Source organism: Chamaea fasciata, unplaced genomic scaffold, assembly GCF_029207755.1.
Source record: "Chamaea fasciata isolate MVZ Bird 193981 ecotype frontalis unplaced genomic scaffold, bChaFas1.0.hap1 SCAF_8, whole genome shotgun sequence".
Classification (NCBI taxonomy): Eukaryota; Metazoa; Chordata; class Aves; order Passeriformes; family Sylviidae; genus Chamaea; species Chamaea fasciata.
Window position 1 is genome coordinate 9,118,282 of NW_027094093.1, and position 18,175 is coordinate 9,136,456.

The 18,175-nt window shown below is 45.0% G+C and overlaps 1 protein-coding gene across 1 annotated transcript in view; it reads right to left on the reverse strand.

Annotated features, from left to right (window-relative positions):
- Positions 1–1,772: 1,772 nt before the first annotated feature.
- Positions 1,773–18,175, reverse strand: part of TMEFF2 (transmembrane protein with EGF like and two follistatin like domains 2) — a 124,892-nt gene continuing 108,489 nt past the window's right edge. The window contains exons 8-11 of the mRNA XM_066189598.1: positions 9,887–10,010; positions 8,247–8,405; positions 3,429–3,515; positions 1,773–3,025 (exon numbers count right to left, since the gene is read on the reverse strand). Of these exons, the coding sequence (XP_066045695.1) occupies positions 2,929–3,025; positions 3,429–3,515; positions 8,247–8,405; positions 9,887–10,010 (467 nt within the window). The 3' untranslated portion in view covers positions 1,773–2,928. The remainder of the gene's footprint in view (positions 3,026–3,428; positions 3,516–8,246; positions 8,406–9,886; positions 10,011–18,175) is intronic.

Here is an 18,175-nt window from a genome sequence, read left to right on the forward strand (position 1 = left end):
TGGAATGCTGGTCTTTTCAGTTGTTTTGGTACATTTGGTCATTTAGTTTGGTTTTTAAAGTAGGTGAGTGCTGCTAATTGAGGTTATTTGCAGTTGCCATAGTGCCATGACAAAAAAAGCCTATGAAACAGCCAAAATAGATGAATTACTGCCCTCCCCAAGGACTGAGTCTATCTCCATGGGCATCACAAGGGACCTTGCTCCTGTTGCTGAAGTGGGCACTGAGAAGAGAACAAACAGCAAGACTTTTTCACCCCTCTTTGTAACTCCAGGTGGAGGAGCTAGGCTTTGGTGCATGGCACAATCCCACGGCCATGGCTTTGCCTGGCCAGGTCTTTATGTACCAAGCCCACCTCCCTGCATTTTCTGTTAAATTGCACAGACATTGCCACATCTCAAATTCTGGCCAGCATAAGGATCTAACAAACACGCATTTTCCAGACCCTTCAGAAAAGGAAAAAAATCCACATCTCCAAATCCGCTGTATTTTGTAGTTTCTGCAAATGTCTTTGGTAGAAATCTCTGTTCCTGTACGTACAACCCCAAGACACTGTTACTGTCACACTGTGTGCCCATGCCAGTATGTTGGAGGTTAAGTTTGAAAGACCTAAAGAGGTGGGACCTGCCCTCTGTGTGGTAAAACGAAAACCCCTTTCCCCTCTCTGCCCTCCTGTCTGCAGCAGGTATTTAAACACTGGCCTTGCTGGGGAGGTGTGAGGCTGTGCGGCAGGCCCTGCAGCTGCGGATGCAGCTAATGACACCTGGCAAACGCAGGCTGTCTGGGGATTAAATGTGCCACTGCTCAGTAAAAGCCAGGCTCATAATGTTGGGAAGTTTGGAGACAGTATGTCGGACTCCTATTTTCACTCCTAAGCGATGCTGTGCTATTTTTGTCCAGGCCAAACCTTGCCTTTTTAAATTAGGTTTATTGGTATAGCTCCATGGCGATGCGTATGTGCTAATGTTTGATTTTTGTATCTAATGTAAGCAACTGAAATAAACAATCCAGACCTGATAGTCCCAGTGGTGGGACTGACATTTGGAATTGGCTCAAAATATGCGGGTTTGACACTTGTTAGACTCCAACTCTTCGTTCAGGAAGCACAAAGCACGGAAGGGTGTCTGCAGGGTAGGGCTACATTTGCCTCCTTCAGCCTAATCCTGAACCTGCTGCTGGAGTGCTCCTCAGAGGAGCTCGCTGCCATCGCTGTGTCACATGTAGCAATGCAGGGCTCTGAGGAGGGACAGTGTAATGCCACTTGGGCATGAGCTACCAGAGCTTGCAAAGCCTCCCTAGAGGGGTTCTTGTGCCACCAAACTTGCGCAGTGCAGCGCTGCTGTGCCTGGCCTGCGCTCCTTGTCAGACCACCCTGGCTAAAGCTGAGCGTGGGACACAAAACCAGCAAGGACTGGGAGAGAGAGAGGAGTATTTTGCAGTAGGTTTGAGCATGGAAACATCCCTGTGGTGCAGCCAGCCAGGATCACACCTGCTCACAGCCTCTGCTGTGCACTCCTGCCCTACTCTATCACTCTTCCAGTCTGAAAACAAGGCTCCAAGATCGGAGAGCTGGGGTGAGGGCTGAGGACAAGGCGTGCTGGATGGCCCCCCTCTCCTTCTGCCTTGGCCCAGCCTGTGGCTCCAGGGAGCACAAGGTCCCTGCAGAGCCAGCACCCCAGTGCCAGAGAGCTGCCCTGTGCCATCATCTGCCCCTCTGCCTGTGCAAGCACCACACTCCCACTCCCATCAATCAGCACAGACCAGGTGTCTGGAAGCATCTCTTGCCAATCACCTTTTATTACCTTTAAAAAGCCAAGAAACCCAGAACAAGACAAAAACTGAGACCGTGTGAACATCATGCAATGGATTCACTTTAAAGCAGGCTGGGGTAGGGAGGGGGAAGACCAAAAGTCATGTTAGAGTAGAAGTATCACTGCACCCGTGTCTGAAGGCCAGGCCGGGTGGGCGGTCACTGGTGGGGTTGGTGGTGAGTGACCAGATGGATGCTGAAGCAGGAAATGGAAACACACTCATGAGACATCATCCCAGGCAACCCCAGGTCTGACTCTGACATGGCGATGACAGTGAGAAATACTCCTAACTCTTGTTTTGGGTGCGTTCTGCCTGGGCAAAGTCTCTTTGGAGTGCAGCAGCACAGTGACTGCTCTGACAAGGGCTCTTTAGTTCAGTTCTGCTACTCAGTGGGACTAGAGCTCGGGCACTCAATTAGTGGAGTGGATGTTATCCAGCAGCAGTGACGTTACCCCACTCTGCCCTTCAGTCTCACTCTGCCGTCTTCAAAATTCACAGCACAAGCTAGAGCAGAATTACCTTCTCGAAAGGATGTGTTTTGGAGAGCTGCAGCTATCACAGAAATAATTTTGCATCTTGTCCATCATGCGGATGTGACAAAACACATGCCCTTATTTTCCTGAGGTATAGCCAACATTTGGGTTCATTACATTTAATGGAGTAGGGTCACTCATAAAGTTATTCATAAGGTATTTTCTGAGTGGTTTTCACCTTCTCTTTGAAAAAATAAATTATATCAGCATGTTCAGGAGGTGCAAATGGGACTGGCATTTCAGCTGTTATTATGTTATTAACTTTTTTAACCTAATAATTTTCAATCAAGAGTGAGAAGCAATTTTCACTCACTCCAGTGACCAGAGTTGGAGATTCTGCAAAGTGTTCTTGTAGGGTTCACCTTGACAGACACCTAATTCCATCCCAAATGGAAACGTTACCCCCGACACTCTCATTGCGGTTACCGAGAATTTCCATTTCCCCTTCGGTTAGGATTTAATTTAGGAGGCAAAGACTTCCTAAGCTACGGGAGAGTAAAGATAGATGGTATGGGAGAAGAAGGCTGATGAAATGTAGTTGACTCCGGATCTGAAATATTTTATCCCTCCTCAATGTAGGTTAAATTATTCTTCACCTTTCCCACATCCATAATTGTCGCTGATCTTGGACCAACTCAAAACCCTACTACTGAGTTCAGTAGACTCAAAATTGCCACTAGAACTGGAAAAAGAAAAAAAAAGAGATTTGTTAGTGTCCATGTACAATATCCCAAGACTATACACAGCTATGAGATACAGCAAATTTAAGAAAGGCAATTTTTTTTCTCATCACTGAGTATTTATTATATATAACAAATACATGAAAAAGAAAAAACTATATTGTGTGATATAAATAGTTTATTTACATTACAGAAAAACATCAAGACAATGTATACTATTTCAAATATATCCATACATAATCAAATATAGCTGTAGTACATGTTCTCATTGGTGTAGATTACCACAAATGCAAGGCAACATGTGTAGATCTTGTCTTAATCTTTTGTCTATAATACTGTATTTTGTAGTCCAAGCTCTCTGCAGTTAGTTTTGCCATTGTGGAAACATGCGCTCTTTAAATTAACCTTGTCGATGCTCTTGTTGTGTTGTCTGAACTGTAGTGCCCTGTGTTTTGCTTCTGTCTGTGGATTCTGTTGCTCCTGGGACATTTCCTGGAAAAGAGAGTTGTGAGAATACACGGCTCTTAGCAACACATCTGCTCGAGGGGGCGAGAGGGGCATCCTCCAGCCCTCAGTGTGCTTCCTCCTCAATGAAATGAAATGTGCTGGCTAATGGCAATGGCATCACAAAACAAAACCACCACGAGCCCCGAAACATACTGTGAACGAAATTATGGCAAGGCAGATGTTCAGATTCCTGAACACAATGATCCCAACTGCACCGCGTTTTTCAGCTTTAAATAATGGGTTTATTTTGAGCCAGGTGCAGGTGGAAGATCCAGGATGGTCCCACGCTCACCAGGCCAGCGTCCCCGGTGGCTGCAGGGGCTGCCTTTCCAAGGCCCTAAGTGTCTGCAGTCCCCCTGAGTCCACGGAAATGCTCCATGCTCAGCCCATGAGCAAACAGCTACTTTACTTAGAGGTGCCTGCACCCTGTTGCAGCCACTGGGCTTGGTATGGAAAGCAATTGTGCTGGAAAGCCCCAAATCTGACATTCCTCTGGACAGCTGCAGGGACAAACCCCTCGTGTCTCAGGACCTCCAGTGTTCCTCAGCAAGGGCACGTTTCAACCCGTCACCTGCAGCAGCACCTGTTGTGGGGATCCTACGTTTCCCCCTAATGGAAAGCTAATGGTGTGTTTCTGGTTCCCTCTCACGGAAAGGCACCCTCAGGCAGAAGGCATGGAAAAGTTTAATCCCAGGTGGAGGCCACAGGATGTTCTCTAATCAGCTGAAAGCCAGGGGTGCTTATGGTAAAAACTGCACAACAGAGACTGAAACACCCTCCTGGAGTGCCATGAGAAGAGGCCCCACAGTACTCCAGACCACACTGACATGCAAAAGCATTCCTTTTGTGTGGGGCTGCCATGTTCTTCTGTTACAGGAGGGCTTTCAGCAGCACCTTGTGAAACCCTACAGGTTATGCACTGGGGAGAGCCCACCTCAGAGCAGTGAGAGCTTAAAGCACTTGCCTGCAGCTCTGTGTCAAGTAACTAAAAGCAGACCTGAATGAAATAGATTTTTACTGACCCCTTAAAATAAAAAAGGTCATTTCCCCACCCCATTGAATGGGAGTGATGTTATAGTTTTGTGACGTCAACTGAAAGGCTAAACAAGAGCATAAGAACTTAGGAAGCATTTTTAAAAATGCTGGAACACAATTATGTAAGTGTCTAGCAAAATATGGGTCAGACTGTCCTGACTTGCCTCACTTTTAAGCCACCAGGACCACCCCCTCATGAGAAGCTGTATGGCTGTGGGCTATATTTTGCCTCGTTCCTTCCTGGGAAGCAGTGAAGTAGGCTGCCATCATTACTCCAGGAAAAACCAGCCTGCGTCTCCTGCGCTCTCAGGGGTCACGGCAGAGCTTTCATTACGGAACTAAGGCAGATTCCAGCCGCTCTGCCATCTCATCACAAACTCATTATTCACCGCGAGTTCCTTGAAAAGGCCATCGAACTTTGGGAGTGAGTCAGGCAGCCTTTGCTAGCAAACACAGGGCTGGCTCACCGTGCATCATGTGCGCACCCAGAGCCTCCCGGCCGCTGTCCCCGCGCGGCCTCTCCTGCCCAGCCGGCAGGGAACGCACAGCAGGGCCGCGTGGTGCTCTGCAGGACACGGCCAGGGACACTGCCACCAGGCAGCCCCACCAACACCCAGGGCTGGCACCCAGGCAGTGTGGCTGAGCTTCCAGTGCTCCTCCCGAGCCCCCAGCACCTGGATTTACAGCCCTGCTTTGCCCCAGCACTCAGCCATGTGAAGCAGGGTTAGGGAAGCACAGTGGGCGCAGCCAGACTCATTCTCTACAGAACACGGAGGAGCCAGGTGGCTGGGGGATGATGAGGATGGTCAGCAATCCCAGGGGATGCAGCTGTGCGTGGTGGGTACCAACTGCTCCAGCTCATAGGCACTCTCCCCAAACCAACACTGACAGTATCTACACACTTACTTCAAGGCCGAGACAAACCAATTCAAACGTAGAGATTACTCCAATTATGATGATGAAAAGGCATCTTTGAACCAAAAAAGCCCATGTTTTAACATAAATTACCTGTGGGTGGGAGCTGGGGAAGGCCCCAGTGCCCAGCACCAACACCAGGGCTGCTTACACACAATGCTATTGCATTTACAGGTGGGTTGTGTCTGAAGTGCAGCAGGGGTTCTTAAGGGGGGCACTGGCATTTAACCAGCTTTTGAGACTTAATCATCTGCTAAAACTGACTGATAGGTTTTCCTTGGTCTTTAACTCTTTAATCAGAAGTCTTTTGTAGTGCACTGTGTGTGGGGTGCATTCATTTATGAACACAGCAGTTACATCGATGTAAACCAAGTACTGGAGCACAGGCTGCCCTCCCTCCCTCTCTCCACTGAAGCTTTGCTCGAGAGCTCGAGTTACTCACAATGTGATTCATAGCAGGTAGAACACGTTATGCATTCATTTTTAATCAAGTTATTTCTTCACATAAATAAGCTGCTGTGACTAAACATTAGGGAAGCACTAAAATGCAAAGCTGTAAAGAAAACTGCTGAGAATCATTATGACACCAGGCCATACCTCTATTATTTGCCATCCTCCTTCACTTTTATCACTGCTTCTTTTTTTTGCTTTATCTCTAAGCTAAAAGACCTTGGGCAGACTGTGCCTCGCTGTTTTACCTCCTGGCCTCTGGTTCCCTACTCCTCCACCCCAGAAACTTATTCCCATTGCTGGCACTAGTGATGAGTAGCCAAGGACTGAGTCACTTAAACCCCAATCATCATCACTTCTGTCGTTTGCATTTTCAGCTGAGTCCATCCTCTGACTCTGTTGGTTGTGTGGCTACAGAAATGGTAGTGGTGGCAATTTGGAGGGCCAGGTGCCCAGGAGGCAGAGGAAGGGGCAGGGGCAAACCTCAGCTGTCAGCAGTCTCTTTTTTCAGAATAAAGTGCCTGTGCAACAATGGCCCTAAAAGTTCCCAGGACTTGCTCAGAGCCTTCCAGCAATGGAGGACACCCCCACAGATCTGCACAGGTAAAATTTTAAGAGCAACAACAGTAACGACAGCTGGAAGATTACAATGGTAGTTTTGTGAGGCTCAAATGGATGCAGTGCACCAAACTCGCTTGTTAAATTAATTAGCTGAAGTTGCATTGAAATAAGCAACAAAGAATTTGGCTGCTGTAGTCTCTGAGTGAAGTTTCCTTTCTTTTTCCCAGGAACCTGGCAATGTGGTTTCAGCACGTTCAAGAATTCAGGGTCTGGAGTTCAAATCAGTACAGTCAAGTTCTCCAAAGCAGACAACTTCAAAAACTCAATTGCTTATGCATATGCTGCCACAATGCTCTCTCATCATGTGGATTTCTCTTAGGCCACTTAAGAGCACACTTTTGCAAATGTATCTCAAATCATTATGCTGGGATGGAGGATGCTCTGCAGTAATTACATGCATTACAGAAAAAAAGTCAAAAGATCATAAATTGACTTGGTTACGGAGTGTGGGGGAAAAGGTACAGTCTCTGTATGAAAACAGTTGGACGGGTAATTTGCATTACAGTCCCAGATCACTCAGAGCTCCCTGTCTTCATTCTTCAGAATAAAATACTTAGCTCACTGCATCAAGGTGACAAAACTAGAGTCACTTGACAAAACAATACACATTTATTCCATTATCAGTTACTACACCACCTTCTTTCCCTCACTACACACTGTATTTTTGATTGTTTGAAATACCTCTGTCAATGCCACCTCCTGTAATCTACTGCCTCATTCGGTAGTTGCCATTCAGGTGATGAACTCTGGCCAGAAAAGGTTTTGTTTTGTGCCTTTAGGCCAGAGAAGGATTTATGATTTTTTTTTTTTGTCTTTTCCAAGAACAAATGCTCTACACTTGTCTTCCAGCCAGGTAGTGCAACATAGGGACTGATAAAGTAGAGATTTTATTTTATATGGAGATATGATACCTGGACCTGGCTTTTTTTTAAAAATTTTAGAATTATTTTTAAAAGAGTGATTTATCAGTGCTGCCAGCTGAATTAATTTAACCTTGTGATTTCTAAGAGAAGCCTGTATATGTCTGACATTCAGAACTTACCCCAAGCCCTCCCAGAGACAGTAATACAGTCAAGTGGGGGAGTAGAGCGGCTCATGGAGGGGAAGGATTGCATTTACCCCTCTCATTCTGAACTACCCTGGGGCTTTTTCCATTCACACAACCCTCTGCTCCTCACTAAAGGAAAAAACCCAACTACATCATATATGGAACACCCTAAAACATGTGCAGTGCCTTTGAACATGCACTCAAGCCTAATGAAATCATTTAATCAGCGGGGTTGCAAACAGGCTTAAAAGTTTGCATGCTTTGCCTGATTAGGACGAAGGGAATGGGCCCTTAAGGAAACCAGATGGAGATATGATTAGTTTTATTAAGTGTTGATCCAGCTGCTGTATTTATATTCCCCTTATTTATATGAACAATATTTGTCCGAGCATCTGAATACCAAATAGAGAACTTCACTTGCTGTAGGCACCGTTGCTACCTAAGTTTGATTAAGATGGAAGTAAAAACTCAGTCATAATAATGAAGGAGCACTGGCTGGCTGGACCAGATGATATCTTCTGGTGGCTGGTGAATTAAATGGCATTTGTTATCAGCAGTGTCACTGCAGAAATCGGTATAATCAGTGCACATTGCAGCAAAAACAAAAGTCTTTTCTCTTTCTACTGTAAAGTACCAGAGATACTGACCTTGTAATACAGAGGACTACAACACAGATGATAGCAATCTGGATGGTTCCAATCACAGCTGCTATTAAGACATACTGAAATCGTACTGGACCTGGAACCACATATAAAACGCTGTAGTCCTTTTTTTCACAGTGTTGTCCAGTATAGCCGGCATCGCATCTGAAATTAAAAATATATTTTTCTTATTATACCTGCTGCTTTCAAAGAATGCTGAAAAGTTGTATCTGGAAAAAAAATTAGCGGCTGAAGCATAAGCTTATGTGGTTTTGTTTTGGTTTTTTTTCCAGAATGGACTCCCACAGAGAGAGTATCAGTGAGTGCTCAACCTCTCAGAGGGAAGATTTGTGGTCCTCAGTGTCACTAAGGTCTGTGAGAGTGAACAACACTGTGAGAGTGCTAGGAGGTGCCCAGGGGACCAAGACATAACTGGCTTCAAGTGGCACTACTTGCACGTTGTGATGAGAACCCGTTTAGTTCCTTGCACAACATATTTTAGATTTCTCCCTTCCTTTGGGGGGGTGGGGGAGGGTGAAAAGCCATCGAGTTGTGGTTCCTTATGCAGATTACCCCTAAGGAGGTGATAAGCAATCATCCAGGCTCCATATGAAATGTGATTAGATGTTCCTGAAAGTGGATACATCATTTACATCTTGTCTGGTTGCTATAAAAAACCCCTCTATTGATGCTGCAGCCATCCACCCCGATGCTGCCTGCTGCACTGCTCTGTGATTCTGGGGCCAAGCAGTGTTTTTACAGTTTTAGCTCTTGCCCTGTTTCCCCTTAATTGCCCAAGCAAGATGTGAAAATCCAGGTCAATGGCAGCAGCAACTGTCAGGGACTGAGACAGATGGCCTGGGCTCCTCTCAGGTGTGTTAGTGGAGCACTAACCCTGATGGGTTAAGCCTTGTGCTTCCTCCCTTTTCTTCTGCTTTCCCACAGCTGCCAGCACCTTGAGGAAAGGACATTTTCCAGCTGAATGGAGCACCTAAAATGCAGCAGCTGCAAAGAGCAAAATGTGCCCTGGCTGTTTGTGTGACTCAGGAGAAGCTGGCTTGAGGTTCTGCCCTGGGGAGAGTCTGTCCTGTATCTTTGAGCTCCCATTTCAGCGTCCCAGGAAAATGGTGCTTCATGTGTAATAGTCCTTTTCCAGCCACCTGGCCACTGTGTGGACTTCAGAAGTAATATCTGCAGGGAGGCATTCACTGCAGGAGCACTATAGTGCTTTCACTTTATTCCTCCTCCCTCCCCAAATCTCCTCCAAAATCACCTCCTGCTGAAGCAGCCACCTCTGCCCCAGCCAGCTGCCCCATGAGCACCACTCCTGCAACAGCAGGGACACACACTGGTGGCACTCCTCTCCCTCAGGCTGAGGAGGGCACCTAGCGTGGTCTGAGTGCTTTGTGAAGGGCTTTTAAAAACACATCTAAATATAACTGAAGGTTACTGGATGGCTTTACAGTCAATTAACGTTGTTCATAACTCAATACACTTTTGGGACTTTGCTGAATAATTTAAGTCTGATGGGTTTTATAGCACAAAGGGCCATGGTTGCCATTATTTTCCATAGCTGATGTAGATTGTTTCTGTAAGTCAGTGTTTCCATGTGTGTAGCCTTCCCTTGCTGGTAGGAGAAGGGTTACCTGCAGGACGGTTCCAGCATGTTTGTGGAGTGCTCACACTTGCCATGCATGCAGAAGCCGTTGTAATGCTCTGGACAAGGGATGTAGATCCCTCTTGCACTTTCTTCCAGTTTATTTGCATTCTCTGTGAACACAGGTGAAGGGAAAAGTTAACTTGGCCATGTTAGGATAAGGTGAAGTGAGGGAAAGAACTCAACACATGAAAGAAAGGAAAACCAGACGAACAAGATGTGAAAGATGTTGTTCACGGGAAACAAGAGCAAGGGTTTGCCCATTCAAACAGGTTGGCTGATGTGAGATTTGCAAGGGTTTATCTCAGTCTTTTATAATTCCTGTCAAGTTACAGCAAATGAGACAACTGAGAAAATAACGTGACTATTCAAAATCCGATGACAGAATAGCACATGCAAAATACCTGATTATTTCTGGTTTATTTTATGGACTGTCTCCTCAAACTGAGACAAGGTGGGGAGAGAGACTGGACATTTGCATGTAATATACATTACAATACATTTTGTAATTCAACAGAACATATACAGCAAGACAATTTTATGGCTGAAGTAGAGCAGAAGTCCAGAGCTGAAGTTTATCATCAGTGCTGCACGCCCATGCCCCAAAGCCCAGTGGCCTCCTCCACATCCCAGTGCATCCAGCACTTTAAACCAGTTTGACTTTCTGCAGCAGTTAAAGAGTCACTGAGACTGCAAATCCTGGAAAATCCCTTCATCCAGCCAGGAAAATGGAGGCTTCATTTGGTTTTGAAACAGGTATGTGCTCAACTTCACAGGCTGAAACACAGAGTTTTACCACCATGAACTCACATGAATGTTTTAGGCCACCAAGGCATTAATTAATCTGGGTAATTTTGGCAAATTCTTCCATTTAACCAATATTTATGATATCTCAAATGGTAACACTCCTTTTGCTGTCATAGTATCTTCTAGCCATGATTAATTAAAACCAGAAGAAAGAAATCTCATGATGGATGTCTGAGGAAATGTAGTTTGCACGTGAAATAAGTTGAAGCATTTTTATCTTCCGAAGGAAGTCCCCAAGTGTTATAAAACAATTGCAATTTGTGTTCTGCCTCCGAGCCAGTCATGCCAGCAGCAGGCATGCTTAGGTATTATCCCACCTCTGGGAAAAGTGTGTGCAGCAGATCCAAGATTCAGATTTTCATAATGAATTTCTTTTCTGTCGCTGCTGTCCAAGGAGAGTTGTAAGAGTCTCTAACCACTTGCACTAATAAAGTTGGTTATATTGTCCCTGTGTGAAAACAGGCGAGGACCAGCTCCCAGCAAATGAGAATGACAGGCAACCTCTCTGTCCCTGCTGACAGCATTAGCTTCTCTTTCGTCCTTAGGATTTTCAGGACCTCTGCACTCTGGACCATATTGCATCTTTTCAAATGCACATATGCTGAACACAGCATGTATTTCCCTGTTCCCTGATTACATTGGGATACCTGTGCAAGGCTGGTGGAGGCTGTTGCGGACCAGGCAGTGCAGGAGCATGGGGGCAGTGAGGATTCCTGGACTGGGGGCTGACAGCTGTCTCTGGGACAGCACAGACAGGACGTGCTGACAGGAGGCATGTTAGAGGTATGCTACAACCTCCTTTGAAGGCTTGCCCAGGCATTTTTGCTGCTGGAAATGTAGGGATCACCTATGTACTGTGCCTGATGGGTTCTGGGTGTGCTTGACTCCTGCTATGGCCCACATTCAAAGCTATTTCTGTCCAGGAAACTGCAGCAAGAACTATGGGATCCTTATGAACACACTTTTTTTTTTTTCTGTGGTGGAAAACAAAATGCCATTTCCTTCAAATCCTCCACTGCCAGAGGAAGTTTGCTTCCTCTCTGAAGAACAGGAAACTGCTCTGTGTGCACATGCACGTGTGTGTATCTCTGATTGTTCCTTCTCAGGTATTGAGGCACCCCTGCCATGTCTGCACACCACCACTCAGTGCAAGAATCCCTCCTCTCTCAGATCAGCCAGCAGTGTGGTTAAACGGTATGAAATACTTTGGTTTAAGTTGTTTTTTGTTTTTTTTTTTAAGGCACACTTCAAGATTGGGCAGGGGGGAATTGTAACTTTCAGGACAGACTAATCTGGGACTTGGAGACCAGGACCTATCTGGACGTGCAGATGCTCTCACTGTGTGTAGGCTGCAAGGTTGGCAACCATGTGGGTAGAAACCATGTTTTCTTTAACAAGGTCTCTAGCACACTTTAAAGTGAATCTAGGATCATGCAGAACTTGTAATTGCAGAATTACACCTCTAAGCATAATGTTGTGATGGAAAATGCTTTTCTGAATCTAAAATGAGATGGCCCAAGCTTTGCTAGCATTCGTAGGATAAACACTTCATAGGGTAAACACTTCATACAGGAACACTTGTCACCTGTCTCAGAAGAGCCCACAAAACTTGTGACACAAATTATCTGTATCTCATTTTGATTGATGACTCCTCCAAAAGAGCCAGGGATTTATATAAAGGCACAGAGGGGGCAAATTTTTAGTTTGATCTGCTTTTAAGGTTACTCGAAATACAGACCACAATAAAAACATCATTTTGTTCAGACTGAGAAGTTCCCCCTCCAAGCAGATTTTGAACACACACAAAATATTTCCCTGCCTCAAAGCAGGTTATTTTCCTCACTAAAAAAGCCATCTTTTTGGAGCCAATGTAGAGACCCAAACACCCAGGCATGCTTTCAAAGTCCCTTCATGTTAAAACTGAGTGCTCCCATTTCTGGAAGGACCTGAGCATTTTTCAGCAATCCAGCTGTTGATGAGATACTAACTCTTATGGATGCATCACAGGGTTTACATCACCATGAAACAAGAACTATAAGAAGAAGACTCTAAAAAGAGAGGATATAAATAAAACCCATGCTGAGGTTATGAAGCAAACAAGAACTGTGCATATCTTAAAAAATTAAACCTAAATTAAATAAATTAGGACTTCCACCCTTATAAAAACCTAGGATTATTTATAAATTCAGTACTGGATGCAAGTTTTAGTAATCAAACTACAGTATCACTACACTAAGGAGCCCCTCTACCACACCAACCTCACACCTACAGAGAGCTAAGCTAAATACAAACCCACTTTTTCCCAAGCACAGCAGATCTGTATGCATAAAGCAATGACCCAGATCAAATTCAAAGTTACTCAGGTTTCGATAATGTTAAATTCAGTAGCTTCACTTCACACACTAGACTTGCTGCATTGTTATTGGCAATGACGTGGGAAAGTTTTATTTGTGCCAGAAGGACAGATTTGTACCTTTTTGTGATGGACAGGATTTGAGGCAGGAGCCAGCTGTAAGACTAGAGGTAAAAATTGGACTGACTGGGTCAGTCTCTCTTATCTTTGGATAAAAGAAATTACTGCCACGTTTCTCAAAACGCTTGTCCTTTTTATTTCAGAAAAGAAAGACACCCTCACCCTCCAGATCAATTGTATTCAAGAATCATTTTCTTGAAGCACTTTTCTGATCGAAAAAAGTCACTTTGATGAAGCCAACATCTTTTGCATTTCTGCAGCATTTTTTTCATCTTTAGCCTAACATGACATTTCATATTGTTCACATCTCTTGTTAGTGCCAGCACATGACATGATAGCCTATCAAATAAGACACACTAGTCAAAACACATTATTTTTAAGTGCGTGGAGGCCAGATGCTATTTTGTATAGCCTGGAACAGCTTATCTTCTCTCTCACTGGAAAAGTCTCCCAGCTGAACCCTTGCTATCCAACCTCCCTCTGGATGGCAGGGAGATGCAGAGATGATGAGCTATTTCTCTGGGATAAACGGGATCCTAAAGAGATATCCAGTGTGGCTGACCACCCACTCAGTGATCTTGCTTCTCCTGATGGATTGTCTTCTAAAACGTTTAATAAATTATTTAAAGCTATCTTATCTAAATTCCTTAATATCCGTGCCTGTTCCTGCCTTTCATTAAGATGGCACAGAAGAATGATTTCAAATGTATTTTGTATCATTTTAATTTTAATTTCTGGTTTAGCTATATGGCTTTCCCTCAGTCTTTGGATGTCGAATGTGCACCCTTCAGATTCTCAGGTAGCTATTTCAGTGAAAGATGCAATTCAAAAGCTGGAACAGTCTGCCTGGTGGCAGGATGTGCCTCTGCAAGTGATGAAAACAAGGCAGCCAGACTCTTCTCTGGGCAGCCCTCACTGGTCCCCAGCTCCCTTCTGAGCTAACGTGGAGCTTCTGTTCCACAACCAAACATGTGCTGCTGACAAAAGAATAAATCCATTAGTGCCCTTGATGAGGATTATATGAAGTACTGTCTGGAGTACCCAGAAAATTCTTCCCAGACATGAGGTCCTACAATCCACTTCAGAGAAATTAAAATAAAAATCTAGGCAAAAATAGGATTCTTGTATCCAAGAACTGACTGCCAGGCACTTAACAATTAGTTCTGCAGGGCTGATAATTCTGTCATTCTTCATGTGTGAATCAGTGAGACTTTCTAGGTGATTTCAAGCAAGCAAAGTAGAGGGCCACAGCCTGTAAATTCTGATGTTAGCATTTTGGCTGATGTACATCAGGTAATGCTGGAGCTTTGGAAATAATAACTATTAAGCTGTGCCCATATGAGAAAATATTAGCTCATGCATAATGTCAACACCTAGTGTACAGTCATCCCTGGACAAAGAGAAGGCCTGAAAATACATACATACACATCTATTTCATCAAATAAGGGATGACACAGTGAATGATGTGCAGCAGAAGCAAATCTGACACTTATCTCATTGGAAAAAGTGGTTAAGGAGAATTGACTTACATAATAATTTAATCTTTTAATACTGCTGAGGTCAGTCAAATTTGCAGACGGAAGCTCTCGCTGATATTGAAGTAGTGACTTCTTACACATCACATTATCAGAGGACATATGAAGGGAAAAAGGGATTCTTGGGTCAAGTGTGTGCCTTTAACCTTCTCAACCCTTTTTGGAAGCAATTCCCCCTCACTCCTTTTACCTCCCTGTTGGCTCTCCCAAAAAGATGCTGCAGAGCACAGCCCTGGCAACTTTCTTATCAAAGCTCTTCTGCTCTGCATGAGACTTCTGTGCAATTCTTGTTTGAAATCAAAACAAACACCCAGAGAGCACCTGTGGAGCAAAGGCAGGGATGCCCTGAATTTTGGGAAAGAGCTTCAGCTGATTGACTACAGGTGGGAATCTGAACCCTGTGGATGAGCCTAGGGACAGTTTACGTTACTCATCCTCAGTCTTCACAGAGTCAGCAACTGCTGCCCTTTGGATGTCAAAGGGAACTGTCTCGGGCCAGGAACATCTGCAGGAATGTTTCAAAGGTCCAGGAGAAGGATGACAATGGTGCTGCTTCCTCTGAGAGTGCAGAATTACTTTAGCAGGTTTGCTGGTACTTCTCCCCCTCTTCAACAGCATCCAACAGGAAGCGAGGTCCCACATCAACTTAGGGATGAAGTCCTTAGGCAGGCTTTCTACTCACTCGAAATGAAGAGCTGCCATGACAAATCCCAGCTCAGACCCAGCTCTGATGACAGAACAGAGATTTCTCTGCTGACCATCTCCAAGTGTCCTCGGCAAACTTGCCCTGCTGCACGGCCACACTGCACTGCTGCCAGCTGCTCAGGGCCAGCCCAGGGAGCAGCTTCACCCCTCACGTTCCCTTCTCCTGAAACCTTGCTTTTACAAGTATAGAGAGCCTCTTCACAATGAAGGAAATGTGTGCAAGCAACTCGCCTGAAAATCACTGTTTGGGTGGGCGTTGAGTGAGAATTCCGAAGGAAGTGCTTGCTGCTGCTCAAGAGGGAGCTCACCAGCCCACTCTCCCTGAGAGCAAGTGGAAAATGAGACACCAAATGTCAGCTGAAAACGTCTGGCACCACTATGCTGCAGCCTGAGCCTAAATTCCTCCTGCAGCCACTCCAAGTACAAACTTGAAGCTAGTTTTTCTACAGAAGCTGCACAAAAAATACCCTTCCCATATTAGCTGCTTCACCGAGGCGAAAAAAAGAAATGGAACATGGTGAAATAAATTACATTCACTTCTTTTCTCAGGCACAAAATAGGCTTGCTGAACACAGTAATTTATTAATTTTAAATGTCCCTATGCAAATCAGTTCCCTGGAATAAGATAAAATCCACTTTCCTTTTTAAAAATAATCTAGGGCTTTTTATGTTTGAGATGATGGCAAGATGTCCTAGTGCACTTTGAAAAAAAAATATTTTGCTCTGTCTTTGCAGCAATGCATCGTAATTATTCAGCCTGCTGCCATAATTAATAATAGAAACCAATGAATTAAGACACTAATAATCCCCAGATGTTCAAATGGGGAACAAAATACTTTCAGCGTGTCAGCAGATATATGGGGCTATGCTATATATGTTAAAGCTGTTGCTGAACTTTGGAAATCAAGAAGCACTTTTATTTACAACATCTGTGAGTATATCTTCCTTCTTTGAGAAAACTGATTGAAATCAAGCAACTTGTTAATCATTTTCCTGCATACATAACAAGACCATTTGTCTACTCAAAACTAAACCAGGACTGTTTTTCTATTTCTTTCTTCACCCTTGTTTTTCACAGTGTCTGTTGTCCCCTTGAATTCACAGATGCCTTACCCTAGAGATTGTACAGGCCCCTAAAAGCCAAAGCTCCTGCATGTAAAAAAAGAAGGTTCTGCCAAGTAGTTACTGCCATACAAGGTGCAATACGACCCAAAGTTGCAGAGTGATGTGAGTACATGGCAGCAACCCCTGCTCACACCTCTGAATGAGAACACCCAGCAATGTCAGCTAAACTGGAAGAGAAAAAACCACCCCATGGGCTAAGGTGTTGCTCCAAAGCAGCATTTTCTCCATGCCCAGGTGCTCACACTAGACTCTGCTCCCAGCAGACTGGGGAGGTCCCCGGCTGCCTGTGTCACCTCTTTGTCAGCTGTGCCCAAGCCATCTCCCCATGTCTCTGGATGAAAGCAGTACAGACAGAGCTCTTTAAGGCAGCTGCTGGGGCGAGCCTTGAGGGCTTCAATCATTGCTAGGTTGGGACTTAATGATGCGGGGCTGTATTGTGGATTTACCAAAGCCTTGGGTAAAGGGGCTCTTACAGTTTGTGCTGCCTCCTTTTGTGTCAGGATTGAATAAATCTGTGTTAATCCCATTCTTAGATTAGATTAAATCCCTCTTCGTGCTAACTCAGCTACTCTTTGTTTTTTGGCAAGCTGCTGATGTTCCCTTCACTCAGATTCTCCTGCCTAAGAGAGATGCCACCAGCCTTGTGGGAGCAGCATGCTCCCCCCTTCAGAAACCAGCAGTGTAAAGAAATAAAGTCGTAGTTTATCCCCATGCATACGATCTCCTTAGGCAGCTCATGACAGAGCCCTTAGAGGATGAGTTAACCTTATTATTATTGTAATTCTGTGTTGAAAAAGGGTTGGTGTCAGTTCAGAGATTTGTGAGGTTCCCTCCAATTAGGCTGCGTGCCTGAAGGCAGAGGGGCGAGCTGGATCCATCACACGCCGCACCGCAGGAGCAGAGCGGGTGTCACCCTCGGTGAAGAATTCCACCCAACAGTGGAGCCGAAGGCTTGTTTTCTCTCCCATCCACCTCTCCTCCAGCTACTCGTTAGTGCCAGTGCTGGAGGGTGTAAAAAATGGACAGGAACGGCCAGATCAGGGCTCCTCTCTGTGTGCTTCCCTCTGAAAAAGCATGCCTGAGAGTTTCAATTTACTGTTTAATACCAGATTAGACAGAGATGGAAATGCCACCCCAGTACGTGGATGTTAGCAGCAGAAGATGCTTCTTTATACAACCAAATCGTGTCTCCTTCAGAGAAAGCAGGCACGGATGTGCAGAGGATGGCTAGGAGGGACACTGCCAGAGGAACATCTCTATGTTCAGCTCTGTCTTTTGGGGCACAGGAGACAGACCACCATCCCTCCTGCACAGCCCCAGCAGCACACACACATGATTCTCACTAACCAGCAGCTCTTCACAACCCTTCACAGTCTAGCACTGCAGTGACACAGCACTATTAGTTAACTTAGTGATGATTAAGGAACAAAACTCCCCGAACTTGACCGAGTGGCGTCCTGCTGTTTCTGCTTTGTGTGCTGCCATGCAATTTCTATATCAAAGCAGCCCGGCTAGTGCCGCACTCCAGAGCAGCTTATTTATATGTAGATGTGGCTATATGACATTTCCAAATGCCATACATTTGCATATGAAGGTCCCACTTTTTTTCCCCCACTTCAAGTAAACAGAGTCT